This window comes from Gopherus evgoodei, chromosome 1, assembly GCF_007399415.2.
Source record: "Gopherus evgoodei ecotype Sinaloan lineage chromosome 1, rGopEvg1_v1.p, whole genome shotgun sequence".
In the NCBI taxonomy this organism is placed as follows: Eukaryota; Metazoa; Chordata; order Testudines; family Testudinidae; genus Gopherus; species Gopherus evgoodei.
The window spans coordinates 42,236,122-42,251,295 of NC_044322.1; the positions used below are offsets into that span (position 1 = coordinate 42,236,122).

The following is a 15,174-nucleotide window of genomic DNA, read 5'->3' on the forward strand; positions in this document are numbered from 1 at the left end:
ACCATACTGTAAACTCTGTATATAATGGAAACCCACTTCAAGCCCGGGGGTGCAATAGCACCCCTAGTTCCATCCCCCCTAATTCCAGCCCTAACCTCTGCTAACTTTCCAGCTGCTATTTCAGCCACTGTCAGAGAGGGGCATGTCACATAAAGAAGCTGCCCCCCCCGCCAAATTCTTCCCACTGCTCTAGCACAGGCTTTCTTGCCACCTAAAAGACAAGGATTGAACCACACAGTAATTCAAAATAAGGGCTATATTGGAGAGGGAAGTATTGCCTGCTTAGACTATGCTTGGGCTCTTCTCCGTGTTCATTGTTCTTTCTGACCTCCCTTGCTGTGGCGGGCAGTTTCTGACTCTAAAAGTATTCATGTTTTCCTTCTCTGGATATTTTCATGTCTCACTTTCAGTCTTTGTGTAAGTCAGAGCCAAGTGAGAACAGCCTCCCAGCCCCACCCACAAAAAACAAACAAACCTCCAGCAGTCACCCTAGCCCTGAAGTATCTGTTTGGAATACATTAGAAGGAAATCCTTTTCGGTGTCCTGTCTGTCTGTTCACACCCATCAGCATTTTTTGGACTGTCATTTTTTCCCCAAGTGCGCTTTTCAACAAACACCAAAAAAAAAAAAAAAAAAAGACTCTCAATTGACTTGAAGTAGAAAATGCTACTTGACTAGAACAATGGCCTCAGCCTGAAAGAGCATAATTGCTAGAGTAATGTGTGAATCCAAATGAGTATTTTTGGTCTTTCAAATTAGATGCGCTGTAAGCCGGGGAGAGAAGAAGAAGCCTGACTTAGTTTTTAAATGTGCAAACAGCAGATAGCAACAATCCGAGTTTAATTAAAGCTATCAGATGTCAGTAGACAAACAGGAATTTATAGGTCACACAGCTCAAGTCTCAAGACATGCTGGGAGTCCAAAGGACAAATAAAATATTTTTTAAAACTGATTTAAAAGCTGAGTTTATATCAGTCTTACTACCCCACATACAAAGGGTGTGACCAGTGAAACCATGTATAATTTCCAGACAACAGTAAACCAACCACTCCAATATCCCATTTCTGAATGGATGCCAATACCAAAGCCTTCAGGGGAAAGTCATAGCTATCCACCCTCTCTGCCATTATACATTGTACCATGTAAAGTATGGTATCATGGAGTGGGTTAGGGTCCATTCAATATCTAAATAATTTGGATAATAGCATAGAGAATACACTTATAAAGTTTGAGGACAATACCAAGCTGGGAAGAGTTGCAAGCACTTTGGAGGACAGGATTGGAGTTCAAAGTGATTTTGATAAACTTGAGAAATGGTCTGAAAGAAATAGGATGAAATTTAATAAGGAGAAATACAAAGGACTACACTTAAGAAGGAACAATCAGTTGCAAAAATACAAAATGGGAAATGAGTACCTGGGAAGGAGTACTGCAAGAAGGGATCTGGGGATTACAGTGGATCACAAACTAAATATGAGTCAACAATTTAATACTGTTACAACAACAACAACAAAAAATGAACACCATCCTGGGATGTATTAGCAGGAGTGTTATAAACAAGATATGAAAAGTAATTCTTCCACTCTACTCAGCACTGATGAAGTCTCAGCTGGGGAACTGTGTCCAGTTGTGGGCACGACACTTCGGGAAAGATGTGGACAAACTGGAGAATCAAACACAATTAAAGGTCTAGAAAACATGATCTACAAAGAAAGACTGAAAAACATGGGTTTAGTCTCGAGAAGTGAAGACTGAGGAAGGACATGATAATAGTCTTCAAGTACATAAAAGTTTTCTATAAAAAGGAGGGTGAGGACAGGACAAGAAGTAAATTGCATCAAGGGATATTTAGGTTAGATATTAGGAAAAACTTTCTATCTGTCAGGGTAGTTAAGCAATGGACAAATTACGTAGGGAGGTTATGGACTTTCCGTCACTGAAGATTTTTACGAGCAGGTTAGACAAACACCTGTCACGGATCGTCTAGATAATATTTAGTTCTGTCTCCGTGCAGGGGACTGGATTGGATGGCTTACTGAGGTCTCTTCTAGTCCTACATTTCTATGATTCTATGATTTTTCTGCTCCCAGCTAAGAATCAATTCATACCCTGAAATATAATGATGTTTGCCGTCATGCTCTAGTATCAGACAGTTAGGTGGGAGAGCAACTGAAAACTTTAAACAGGCAGGTATTATGGCACCAAAAAACCTTCTTCACTTGGGTTCAGGGTCTTACACAGAGCATTAGGTTCCTAAAGAGATAGGGCTAGAGCACACAACTCAATGTCTTGTGCATTAAAAGAGCAAGTACCCAGTACACTGACTGCTGATTAGATTGTTCCTATTCGCTGCCCTAAGATGCACGTAAAGTCTCTATGTGACATATGTACAGACAATACCACAGACAGATTAGAGAGCCAATTTGTGGGAAATCACAATCTCATTGTTTGAGTAAAGGTTTTAGCTTTCAAGGAAACGTACACAATTTAATGCTTGAAAGCAAACAAAAACTATGATTCTAGAACTCTTAGTCAGCAAATACTTCTGCCATATCTATGAATAGAACAAGTAAATATTTTTCTTTTTCATATTTTACAAATAACCTCACCGTGCGTCACTTATCTATGTTTACATTTCAATGCCTAGTTCTGGTGTTTTATTACTGAACTTCTATATTTACAGACAACCAACAGTTCCTAAATGTGGGAGAGTATTATTAGAGTTGGTCAGAACATTTCAAAAAGTGTAAAATTTAATCCAAAAAATGGGGAGGGGAAGCATAGTACCAGCATTATTTTCATTAAAGTTGATCAGAATGACAGGCAACAGATCAACAACAATGCAGATTACAAAATTAGAGCAAGAACAACAACAAAACATGCTTAATCAAAAATGTATTCCCTTTTCAGCTGTGAGATTATGGCAGGTTTCTCATTTTTAGTATTAACGATAGATTGGTCTGTGGTTTCTAAAATATCTTCTATTAAATGATTACATCTCATTTTCTTTTGCCAGGATCTTTTTCAAAACTATGCTGGACCATTAATGTAAGCCTAGCATTCCGTGAGTCCACACTTGGTAAATGCATCGTGTCACAGCCAACACAAAACCTTCAACCAGAAGGTGGCTCCATTGCAACATGACCTTTCTACATGATGGTTGATAAATTGTGTACTGGCTATTGTGAGTGAATTCCCATTTATTTCCTTAGCTCTTGAAGGCCCAGCATTTACTCCTTACAGCCCTGCTTCTGCAAAGATTTGTGCACATGCTTGACTTTATGCCACTGAAGTCACTAGAATTACTCATGTACATAGTTAAAACACCTGCTAGTTTGGGCCTATATGGGCCTATATTATACAATGGTATCTTCCTCAGAAGGTGGTAGTAGAAGGCATTGGGTCCTGTCATCTGTGTAAAGAATACTCATTGGTGTCAATGGGAGATACACCTGCAAAAAAATGGTCAAATGCGATCCACCGGCCCTGCTCCTGCAACATGTTCCTGAGGTAGACAGATCCATATGCCTGTGCTGAATTGTATTGCCTTCAGTGGGACTCTGGGCAGGCACAGAGTTCTGCTTGCAAGGTACCTGATGCATGCTCAGGGCAATAGTTGGCAGAAACTGATACATAACATGAGCACACTTGATGCTGCCTGATAGGGGTTTCACAAATTATAAAGTAACATTACACATGTGCTGACTGCAAGTCATCAAACACTAGAAAAAAGTCATAGCAAGAGACCATTATTTTCATGAGCAATTTGCATCTTCATTAGAAAGCTGATAATGGATCATTGTTGATTATTGCTAATCCTCTTTTTATCAGCCAGGTCCCAGCAGTCCTGTGGAAACCCACCACAGAGGCAGTGAAAAATATTACATTAGTTAACATCTGCCTCCATTATAGTAATTATCACACCCAGAAGTGTAAACCATATGACATCTTAACAAATGCAACATTCTGACCAGGGCGGGTGTTTAGTTACTGAATGGATTGTACCTTACCTGTTACATAAAAGCTAATGTTTCTTTCAGCATTTCCTACTTTATTGGAAGCCACGCAGCTGTAGATTCCAGAAGATTTGGCTTCGGCTACAGTCAGAATGCTGGCAGTCTGTGAAAGCAAGAAGAGTTTTAGCTCGCGTTAGATTAAGTTGTTTGAACCCTTTTTTTAAAAGTTCCTATTGACATTAATATGATTCAGTTGCTCCATTCATTCAGCGGTGATTAGTAGGAGGTGTCACCATGTCAGGCTCTGGTAACGATGGAAAAATAACAGGAAACTAGCTGCCCAGGAGACCAATCCATTATCAGAGTCACTACAACTCATATCTTTGAATGTGCTTTTCAGGTTGATTTATCTCATGCTGCTGATGTAATAATGACAGGTTATAAAACATGAGGTGTGGCATAGCATGCTCTACCCTAGGAGGCTGCCCGTGGGTCAGTCAACCAACAAAGGGATTAGGTGAGGGACGCCTTAGTTGTTTGGATAACACTGGGAAAATGGAGCTCCATTTCATAACAGATGAGTTGGTGGCATCTTTCATTCTTTCTTGTAACTGCTACATGAATGAGGGGAGGGGCAGGACAGAGTTTTCACACCCCTTTCTTTTTCACATTTTTTTCCTTTTGGATTTCAGTTTTAATATAGTTAATATAGTAGCAGTCAAAACTCTGCTTTGATGATTCATGCCTCTACTCTGCTATTATGATCACACCATCTTAGAAGACCTAGCATACTGAATGTTTTCCTGAGGTGATATAATTTGTATGAGCAGATAGCTGAAGGGCATGACACAGTAACATCTAACATTGCTTCAGAGAAAAACATTACCCTGATGCCTACATGAGGGAATACCATACACAGTGGTGGGTAGGATGGTCTAATGCTTAGGGCACTGGTCTAGGTCATGGGAGACCTGGATTCAAGTCTCTGTTCCACCACAGACCTTCTGTATGACCTGGGGCAAATCTCTTAGCCTCTGGGTTTCAGTTCCCCATCTGTAAAACAGGGCTAACAGTACTTCCCTGCCTCACAGGGGTACTAGGAGGATAAATACATTAAAGATTGAGAGGTGTTAAGTCACCATGTTAGTAGGGGCTCTAGAGGTACCTAAGATAGAGATTTTGGGGAGGGGGATTCTCTGAATAATGCTACGTGGTATTCTTAATTTTATATATATATATATATATATGAAGGCTCAACATCTAAAAGGATAAACAGACAATGGGTAGGGAAAATAAGTACAATGGTTGTGGCTGATCACATCCTTATAATTCAGTTTAGTTCCCCAGTTGTGCGTCAACCCAGCCATTCTTAGTTTATTTTGCACAGGCATCATAGTAGAAGTAGGTTTTGAGGAGAACTTGTAATGCAGACAGAGCAATGGGACTGCAGAGTGGTTCAGGAAGGGCATTCATTCATTTTTCATGCCACCTCAAAGGGAATGGTGTGGATAAAAGCATGGCGATGGTTGTAAGAAGAGCAGATAAAGGGGTGTTAAGCTGGCATTACTGGTAGAGTTGTGTGATAGGCAGCAATGAGAAAAGATACATCTGTGTCGATTAACATGTTTGAGTTTTTAAAATCTATTTTCATAAACCTTCAAAAATAATTTTAGTGCAGTTAATATTTTCTTCTGTTCATTTTGTCAGTAACTAGAGTCATGGGTCAAGATCAACATGATTGCTCTTTACTGAGGCACAGTGATCTTCTTCAGCTCGTCACTAAGTGCTGGTCAAACATGGCAAAAACAGTGTTTATGAACTGTGATAGTTTGGGGGTCTGTTTGTTCAGCTTATGAATTCTGGTTGATGTTATGAAGTGGTTATTATGAAATTGTTGTATCAGTGAATGCCTCTGTGACTTGGGAATCCACCATTTGTTGACAGGGCCTGTAGCATGTCTAACAGACCAGGGACAATTGTCAGTCATTAAACTTTCATAGTAGTGTATTCAGGTGAAAACCCTTTGGGAGAGTGGGTTGGCTGAAGCTGGGAGAAGCTAGCTCCTCCAACATGTCAGCAGAGCGGGGAAGCAGAAAACACCAGCAACAGAACCAAAAAACCAGGTGTTCGTAGGGGGTCATAAAAACTCAAGGGACTCAGAGACACATAGGAAGCTTTGGGCATGCTTTTGTAGTGGGGGGTGGGCAGGCAGAGGGGCCTGGTTTAACTGTGGGACCAGTCAAGGTCAGAGGCAGCTAATTACGTAGAGAGAGATGAACGACTTGATTCTGAGACGAAGCCATGAACTGCAGGAGAAAGATCCTGAACATCACAGAGGACTCTCCCCAAGACCAAAGAACTCTCTAGAGAAGACAGGAAACTGAAGCAGGGTAATGCATACAGATGTGTTTGTTATTTTGCCTAGATCTGTGTATCTTTCATGCTAAGTCAGAGTAATTATGTTTAGAAGTCTGACTGTGTCTCTGTAGGCTTGCACTGTCACGTGCTCCTGAAGAGTGAAGCTGTAAACCCAGAGCACCCACAAGGTGGAGTTCTGGGTGTGGGTGTGTTTAAGCTATGGGGGAGCCTGGGGGGTCAGGACAGGTCCCAGGAGCTGGGCAATTGGCTCACTGAGTCTCAGCTCTCAGAAGGGGAGCTAGACAGAGGATCTGGCCCCAAGTGTGTGCCCAGAGACCTCAGCCAGGAGCAGTGTCTGGACTCTGCTCATTCTCAAGAGGCTTAAAGTACATGGGATTCACTTCAGTGGGCCCCAAACATAACAGTCTGGTCAGTGCTTAATTTGTACCAGGGCTTGGCAGTTCATAGCCCCATCACCTCTGGGCTTGCTGAATCAGTTGTGAATGTAAAAATATTGCTGGAGTCCCAGTACCTCTTTCGGTACAAATTAAGCACCGAGTCTAGTGAGTGTCCAATCAGCGAGAACTCTAGCAGGGTTACGGGTCTGTGATATGAACATAAATTCACACTCTGCACTAGCAAATTCCTATACACTACAAGTACCTAAGGCAATTACTGAGGTAATACTATATACACATCTAAAGGAGTGAACAGGCCTCTATACAGAGATAATTAATATATCTAAATCTGTTGGATTGAGAAAATTTATGCTGTAGAGGAAATTTCCCTTTTAAAACAGAGACCTGATTGTGTCAAACAAAGTATTGGATGATAAAATTAATTCCCACAAACTGGGGGAATTGCAGAAGGAGTATTTACAACATAGGCCTCAGGCTCAGGAATAATATATTATGGGCTTCAGTCTAATAAAATAAATATCAGATACCAGTAGAGTCAGAGACTGAGGCCTGTGTCTCTCCTGCCAGATACTTTGTGTAGTTGTTTACATCTATGCAAAATGGATGTGAAGTAATATCAAGTGATACAGCCTCGGTGAGCTCACTGCTGGAATTCTGGACCAAGCTCTGATGTCTGCACATTTAAAAATTGGAGAGTGTTCAAAGGAGAGCCACAGAAAGTATTCAAGGGCTGGAAAACATACCCTGTCATGAGAGATTTAAAGAGCTCAGCTGATTTAACTTATCTAAAGGAGATTTAAGAGGCAACTTGATCACAGTCTGTAAGTATCTATGCAGAGAGAAGATATCTGATATTATTGGGCCCTTTTATCTAGCAGGAAAATGGCTGAAAGGCCAAGTTAGAAAAAATATAATTGGAAATAAGATGTAACTTTTTAACAGTGAAGTCAGTTGACCATTGGAACTGCTTACCTAGGGAAAAGGTACATTTACCACCACTTCTAGTCTTTAAATCAAGATTGGATGTCTTTTTGAAACAGACAATCTAGTTCAGACACAAGTAATTCCCCTCCTCCACTGCAGGAATCACTGGGTGAAATTAGAAGGCCCATGCTATCCCGGACTAGAGGATCATAGATGCCCCAACCTCGCCTCAATTATCTCTAACTCTATAATAAGACGTTATCCCTTTAATAGTCTGTGAGTCTTCTAATGGTGCACACTGTGCTCCGTGCTGTGAAAGCTGTCTGAAAACACTCAGAGAAGCAGTGTGTATGTAGCTAGTCTTGGATTGTGTATATGGAGTAAATAGGCTTCTTGGGGACCTATCTGAGGTGTGTGTTTTCTTCATAGTGTTGCATAAAGAGAGTATTTGATATTGGCCTCATATCATCTAACTCCTTCAGCATCTGACATTCTCTGCAACATGAAGAGGTTTAGAAATTGGCCGGAGCAGTGCTATCTTCAGAAAAGGACAACATGCAGCAGTCGGATGCCACAGTTAGCTATGATAAGGTAAAGGCTGGTATCTGCTAGCTCCCATTAGACATTTCCACCAACATTTTTCTTGTATCAAACCAACCAAGGCCAATTGAAGTATTAAGTTCTAAGAAAGAAGGCACATTTCCAAGTCAGAGGCTGGACAGATTATTCACATATTGCTGCTGCCATCATTAACAGCTGAGAGAAGAGGAGATCCTGAAAGCAAGGAGGAGGCTGAAATGGTGGGTGGCCATATCTGAGGCTGATGGGGAGGAGGATCAGTAGGGCAAGCACACTGATTGGGAGAGGTGACGAAATATTTGTAGGCAGGACGAAGAACAGGTTGATTCATCCCCACATGCTGGCAGTGGATGAGGAGTTTCTACATTAAAGTCCCATTTCACGTAAGAGCCTACACAAAGAACTCATGCTGTTGAGATGGATGGCAGAGAGGCCAGAGGGACATGGTTGGCATTTTGACAATTTTCCTGGGGAAGATACCTCCCTGCCTCCTAAAAGGTCTTTACATGCACCTCTGCAGAGAGGGAGGCCATATTGTGGGAGACCCTTGTTGAAATACTGGAGCACATCACTGTGTTGTTTTAATTGTGTCAATGATGTTACTTAGTATGCTTCAACTATTGGCAGAAGGTATCCATGTGAAACATCTGGACAACAGGCTTCACCTTCAGAACAAACATTGTTTTCAATATAAGAAACACCTCCTGAAATATCTCCAAATTGAATAATAGGACATGGACTAAAGTTATGGGGAACCTTTTTCTCCTAAGTTCATGCTTTCAGGGCCAGTGAGTTCGTTGCTCATTAAGCAGAGCTGTATCTTCAGCAGCACTACAAGCAGAACACATTATCCCTTGGGAAAAGCAGTGGCAGGACAGCCCTAACCATTTTGCTGGCCAGGGCAGAAAACATTTTCAGTGCCTCTCCTCCTCATGAGTGGTGAGTCAAAGCCTCCTGAAAGAAGGTACCCGAGAACAATCGTCTTACTCGTCCGCCCCTAGAATTGGCCCTGCATTCTGCTGATTCCAAAGAAGCTGTAGTACAAGCAACAAAGTACTCCTGGCTGCACCCATAAGGCCTTCTTATTCAATGCCATATGGTTAATGCACTAACATTTGACTCTCTGCTTCTGTTGCACCTGGAGGGAAGGGATGTCAAGGAGCCAATGGCAGCTACAGTTCTGCAACTGCACATGCCAAGTCATGCTTTTCTCAATGTTGTCAAACCCTAGGCCCCACCCAGTATGCCCCTCTGAAGTGATTCTTTAAAAGTGATAATAAATCCTAGTAGCACTGAGGAGGAGGGACACCCCAGAGAAAAATTATGCATGGTACATTGAAAATGAGGCAAGCTAAAATCCTGCAGTAATGCTCTTAAAATAAATAGTACAACCCACGGCCCAGATCCTCCGAAGAACTTAGGCATATAAGTAACTTTCAGTGTATAAGCAGTCTTACTGAAAACAGTATGACTGCCACATGCTTAAAACTGCCCACATTCTCCACTGCTCTGCTAGATGTGAACCAGAAGAACCAGAATATAGGGTGAACTATCAGAAATAGTTTCATTTGTTAGGGTTGACTTTACATAGACACATCTATGGCTCCACAACTCGTAACACACAAGATCCATCCCTACCTTCTCAAAATATTAGCCTCATTACACTCTCACTGGTGGTATATTATTGATCTAATATATGTAAGTCCTTGACACATTTTTACTAAACTACTGTCCTGCATGTGTTTGTATTTTACACTGCAGCATCACAAACTATAAAGGCACCTACACATCTGTGACCAAAGATGGTATCATCAATCACACTAAAGAGGGACAAAAACAAGACTAGTTTTAGGTTTGCAAAACCTTTACATTTGGATATTTAGTTTGCATTTTATCCTAAAGCCTGAAGTCAAGTGGCTTTGCCACTCATAAATGACACTTCCATCCAAAACGTATGCCAATAAGGTGCGTAGATACTATGGTGATAAGGGCCATGTAAGTAGCTGGATGGATAGATAAATAAATAAAACCTTCATACCATACCACACTACACGATCATGTATTTATTCTCACTAAACCATATATTACACACACACCAAAAACTACTTTAAAAATGATCAGGGTTTCATAGCCAAACACCCCAAAGTTAATAAATTCCAGAATTAAGGTTTCCTGTGTAACCTTAATTTGGCCCTCTTGTACATATGCATTATGATTTAGTTTTTAATTACATGATCACATACAATTTTTTCCAGAGAAGCCTGCGTCATTCAGTGCACAATGCTCACTTAATGAGCAGTTTATTCAATAGTTTGTTCTCTCCTCATTGTTCAATGTGCGGGCCCCGTGCCTTATTTACAGCTCATTATTCAATCCTGCTCCAAAGACAGAATCACTAGTTTCCTCATGGGCTTTTCTCTGGCATGCATCACTATAATATTTGAATGCTTCACAAACTTGAATTAATCTTCACAAGTCCCCTGGATAAGGGGGTAGTACTATCCTCATTTCACACATGGGAAACTGAGGCACTAAAAATTTAGGGTTCAAAGTATCCAGTAATTTTGGGTGCCCAATTTGAGATGCTGAGGAGCTGATTTATGAGAGTACTTAGCATTACATAGCACTCTCTATGTACAAAATACAGTTCTCATTGACTTCATCACAGCTGAGATCACTCAGCACTTCTGCAAATCAGACACCCAGAAAATGAGGAACACACAATTAGTGGCCACCTTGGAAAAGTTTAGTTTAAGTAACTTGACTAGCATCACATAGAAATTTTGTGGTAGAGGAAAGGACATAATACATTTATCTAAGGCATCATTCAACTGCCTTAACCATGAAACCACCTCTTCTCTTTCTGGAACCCTCTGCCTCATTCCCTACAGACCTCTGCAGAAAACGAAGCAGGGATCTTATAAACAAGAGTCTCCTTCACTACACCGTTCTGATTCATCCTCATCCCGCCCCATGAGGCAGGAGTCCTGTTGGAAAAACTAGAATATAATCATGTAATTGAAGACTGTATCATAACGGAAAATACACACAAGGGGGCTGAATTAAGGTTGCACAAGTAGCCTGAACTCTGGCATTTCCTAACTTCTAAGTGCTCATGGTTTTCTTCTAACTTAGTCTGTATGTGTGTAATTCCTCGTTTTTCAGAAAAACAAACTGAAAAAACAGTAGTTCTGTCTTGTGGGATCATACTGACAGCGCCATGGTTTCATCAGCAGGGCTGGAGTTTTGAGCCATAGCACAGCCATCTGACACTTGAGCTAACACAGCAGCTGACAGCTGTAGTAGGTTGTCATCCTCTATGTGGACCAGCAGACCAGCACTAGATGGAGATGAGACACACACTTTCTCAGAAAGCTTCAGAAAGCAGAGGAATGGAGACTCCGGGATCTTTCGTTCCATTCCAGTCTCTGGGGGGGAGCATGTTCTAGTGGGAACAGTCTCTTTTGCTCCAACCTGTCCCTATCCTGTTTCTTCCCTAACTCTCGCTCTTTGTCCCAGTCCCATTCTCCTTGCCTACATAGTCTCAGTCTCCACTCCTTAGACTTCTTATCCCAGTCTCCTTGCCTAGCAAGTCCTAGTCTCACTACTCCAGACTCTCCATTCCCAGTCTCCTTGCCAGGGCTGGCTCTAGGCACCAGCGTTCCATGCACGTGCTTGGGGCAGCACTTCTAATGGGGCGGCGCTCCAGCCCTTTGGGGGCGTTTCTTTTCAAGGGGCAGCACTCCACTTTTGTTTTCTTGTTTTTGCTTGGGGCATCAAAAAACCTGGAGCCCCTCTCCCCCCACACACCCCAGTCTCCTTGCTCAAACAGTATACATTCCCCCACTACCAATTCTTCATCCAGTTGGTCTCTCTCCTCCCTCTGGCCTCCATTCGTGTTCCCCCCCCCACATTTGCCATCCCCACTGGCTCCCAATCCAAATGTCCCTTCCCGAGCTCCTTGTCCAATCTCAGTGTTCCTCTCCCCAACCGCCTGGGGCCTTGTTCCAATCTCTGCTCAGCCAGTCCTAGTTATTCCCACTCACCCTGGCTCTCTGTCAGATATGTCTCTCCTCCTTCCTTATCTCCTACCCCCCACCCCACTGGTTCTCAGTCTTAGTTTCTGCTCCAGTTTGCAAGCCTAATCTCCTCACCCTGCTAGATTTTCAGTCCCAGTTTCCCTCTTCCCTGCCCACCAGCCTTCAACCCCAGTTTCTGCCCTCACTCCCAGCGCCTTGTCTCCTCTGCCTTTGAATCAGGCAGCTTTCTCCTCCACACTGCCTGGTCCCAGCGGGGTGTGTGGGGCTGGAAGGAGGTCACTGAATGCAAGGCATAGAATCTCCCCACTCTCGGTTGGATGACTGTATCCAGCAAAGCCTACACAAGCCCAGAACTGCAATTGCAAGGAAAGTCCTGCTTAGCCCTGGGCAGAAGCATGCCCTATGCACATGACATCTTTGGGGAATTTAGCTGTTAAAACCCACTGCACATGTGCAAACTCTGATTTTTTTTTTGATTTTTTTTTTTATAAAAGGCTTACAACTTGGCCAAATTCAGACAGATTTTCATGGGGATACCAAAAGGCACAGCCCTCACAAGAAAGCCCCCATCTCTGCCATATTTCAGGTCCCTACCCCAAAGCATGAGGGTGTCAGAGCCTTTGAAAGAAAAGGTTGCCAGGATTTTTTAACATGGGCAAAACAATGTATTTTCCCGAGCCTCATTCTTGGAAACAGCTGAACTGTTTTGGCTGTAAAGTTCAAAACCAAATTCATCCCGTGGCAAACACGTGGCTTGAAAAATTCCAGCCCAAACAGTTGAAGTTTGGCAGCCATATGCAACTGAAAACAGGATCTTATAATGGGAAGTGTCAGGCAACACACACACACACACATGTATAGATTAAAGCACCATTTCTTACTTTATTTTAATTTCAGGTCACCCACATATTGCCTTTGCAATGAGTTGTTGCTCCAGTTAAGGATACTGCCAGTATTAGCACTGCATGAAATATAGTCCTAATTTTAGCTGGGAGCACTCACAACTGATGTTTCTTAAGAACTGAATAGATCAGGTTATACGAAGAATCTAAAAATAATGTGAGTTATTACACTGTAGAAAATCAATGGGAAAGTCCAATGTGAGAATGAAAACTTTGGGTGTGGGAATTGAATCACTTGAACAGTTATTTGATGATTAAGTATTATTGCTTACATCATTGACTTATTCCATGATACCACTCAAGTTTCTCAATGTCTGTTTAGAGAAGTTTCAGCGGAAATGTTACTAAAACACTGTCATGGCCATAGTTTTTCTGTATCACTAAATGAATAATGTAGCACACCCTTCCTGTGTTCTTTTACCCATACAAACTCGGGGGTGGGGGCACTTAAACTTAATAATAAACTAGAGGTTGCATTTATATTTCCATACAGACAACAAACCAACTCACTGAAACAAGAAGCCAAACCAATAAGAACCATCACCTGATACGGCTCTAATGCTCTATTTACACACAGCATGGACAGAATTGGATACTCTTCCTTAGGCAAGACCCAAACACTTACCTTGATTATCAAAAGTAAACTTTTGAACATGCCTTGTTCATCTCTTGCCTTAATTACTGTAACCATCTTTGGCCTCCTCATGTCTCAGTTTTCCTCTCTCCACTCCATCCAGAATAACTATCCTTTCAATGCTCTAATCATGTTTGTTGTTCCATCCCTCAGTCCCTTCACCAGTTTCCTCTGTCATTTCACATCAGTTTTAAGATCCTTGTTCTTAGGTGCCCAGCTCCACCCCAGCTCACCTCTCAGTTCTTTCCTCCTTGCATCATGCCATCCAACTTTTCACCCAGTCCTTTAAGTACTGCCTTTGCCTACTTCTCACACTGAGCTTCATGCCTTCTTTTTATACTGCCTTTTATGCTTGGAAATAGGAATAGTAGGAACATGGATGTATCAATACAGAAGGTATTCAGAAGTACTCGGAGAGTTTTTTAAAGTAACAGCTGACATTATGATGAAATGTCACATCCAGTCTGCTTAGTTCTGTGAATGGGCTCAATATTCCTCCCAATCAGGAAGCTTTTGTCCCAATTGCCTCACTTTGACTTTGCTTTGGGACACAATGACTGAAATTTTTAACAAGATATATCAGTGGTTCTAATCCTACACAAGTTGACTGCAAAGACAGCAAAGCACAATCTTGCCTGCCCTGGCAACAGAAATGTCTGACCACTCTATGTCAGCCAAGAGTGTAGAAATCAGGCAACGTCAAGCTTGGCAAGAAACTATGCCAAGGGCCAGAGAGCACTGTACATTTAGAAGAGCTATCTGTCCTCAGCCAAGCATGGCTCGAAGGCCTGGGAAAAGCAATTTTTCAGAGGCAAAGAGAACATACACTGACCTAGCAGAGCTGATGGCTGGAGCTAACCAGCACATTTCAAGAAAAGATGTTTTGTGCTTCAGAAGTTACAGAAATTGCCTTATCAATTCCCTTTTTACTATCAGTGTTATACCTAAAATGTATGAAAAAGTGTGGTAGTAACTGATAACTCTGGTGACTTCTAAATGCTATTCTTTTAGTGAAGACACATGACCACAAAGCAACACCACACAGTCCATTCTGGGATTAACAGCATGTTGGATAGATAAGGAGAACAACCGTGCTTCATTGCAAAACTTTCAGTAATACATATACACAGGAATCATCATTTCAGATGCATTTCTGAGCATGCTTCAAAAAATGGCTGATTGCCAAAAACTTCAAACAAATTCTGCAATCCCGCATCAAGGATCCATTATTAGCATGTTCCTCCAGGGAGGAATTTATTTGCCGTGGGCTGGAATTTGGCCTGACATTTAAGCCCCTCCTCTTCCACTGTCTCCAAAAAGCACAACACACAAACAGATTAGGTCTGGCTGTTGCACAACTGA

General features: G+C 41.9%; 1 protein-coding gene across 2 annotated transcripts in view; it reads right to left on the minus strand.

The window, feature by feature from the left end:
- Positions 1-15,174, minus strand: part of FLT1 (fms related tyrosine kinase 1) — a 159,943-nt gene that overhangs the window by 70,009 nt on the left and 74,760 nt on the right. For both annotated transcript variants that reach the window (XM_030562729.1, XM_030562736.1), the window contains exon 12: positions 4,011-4,119. In XM_030562729.1, the coding sequence (XP_030418589.1) occupies positions 4,011-4,119 (109 nt within the window). The remainder of the gene's footprint in view (positions 1-4,010; positions 4,120-15,174) is intronic.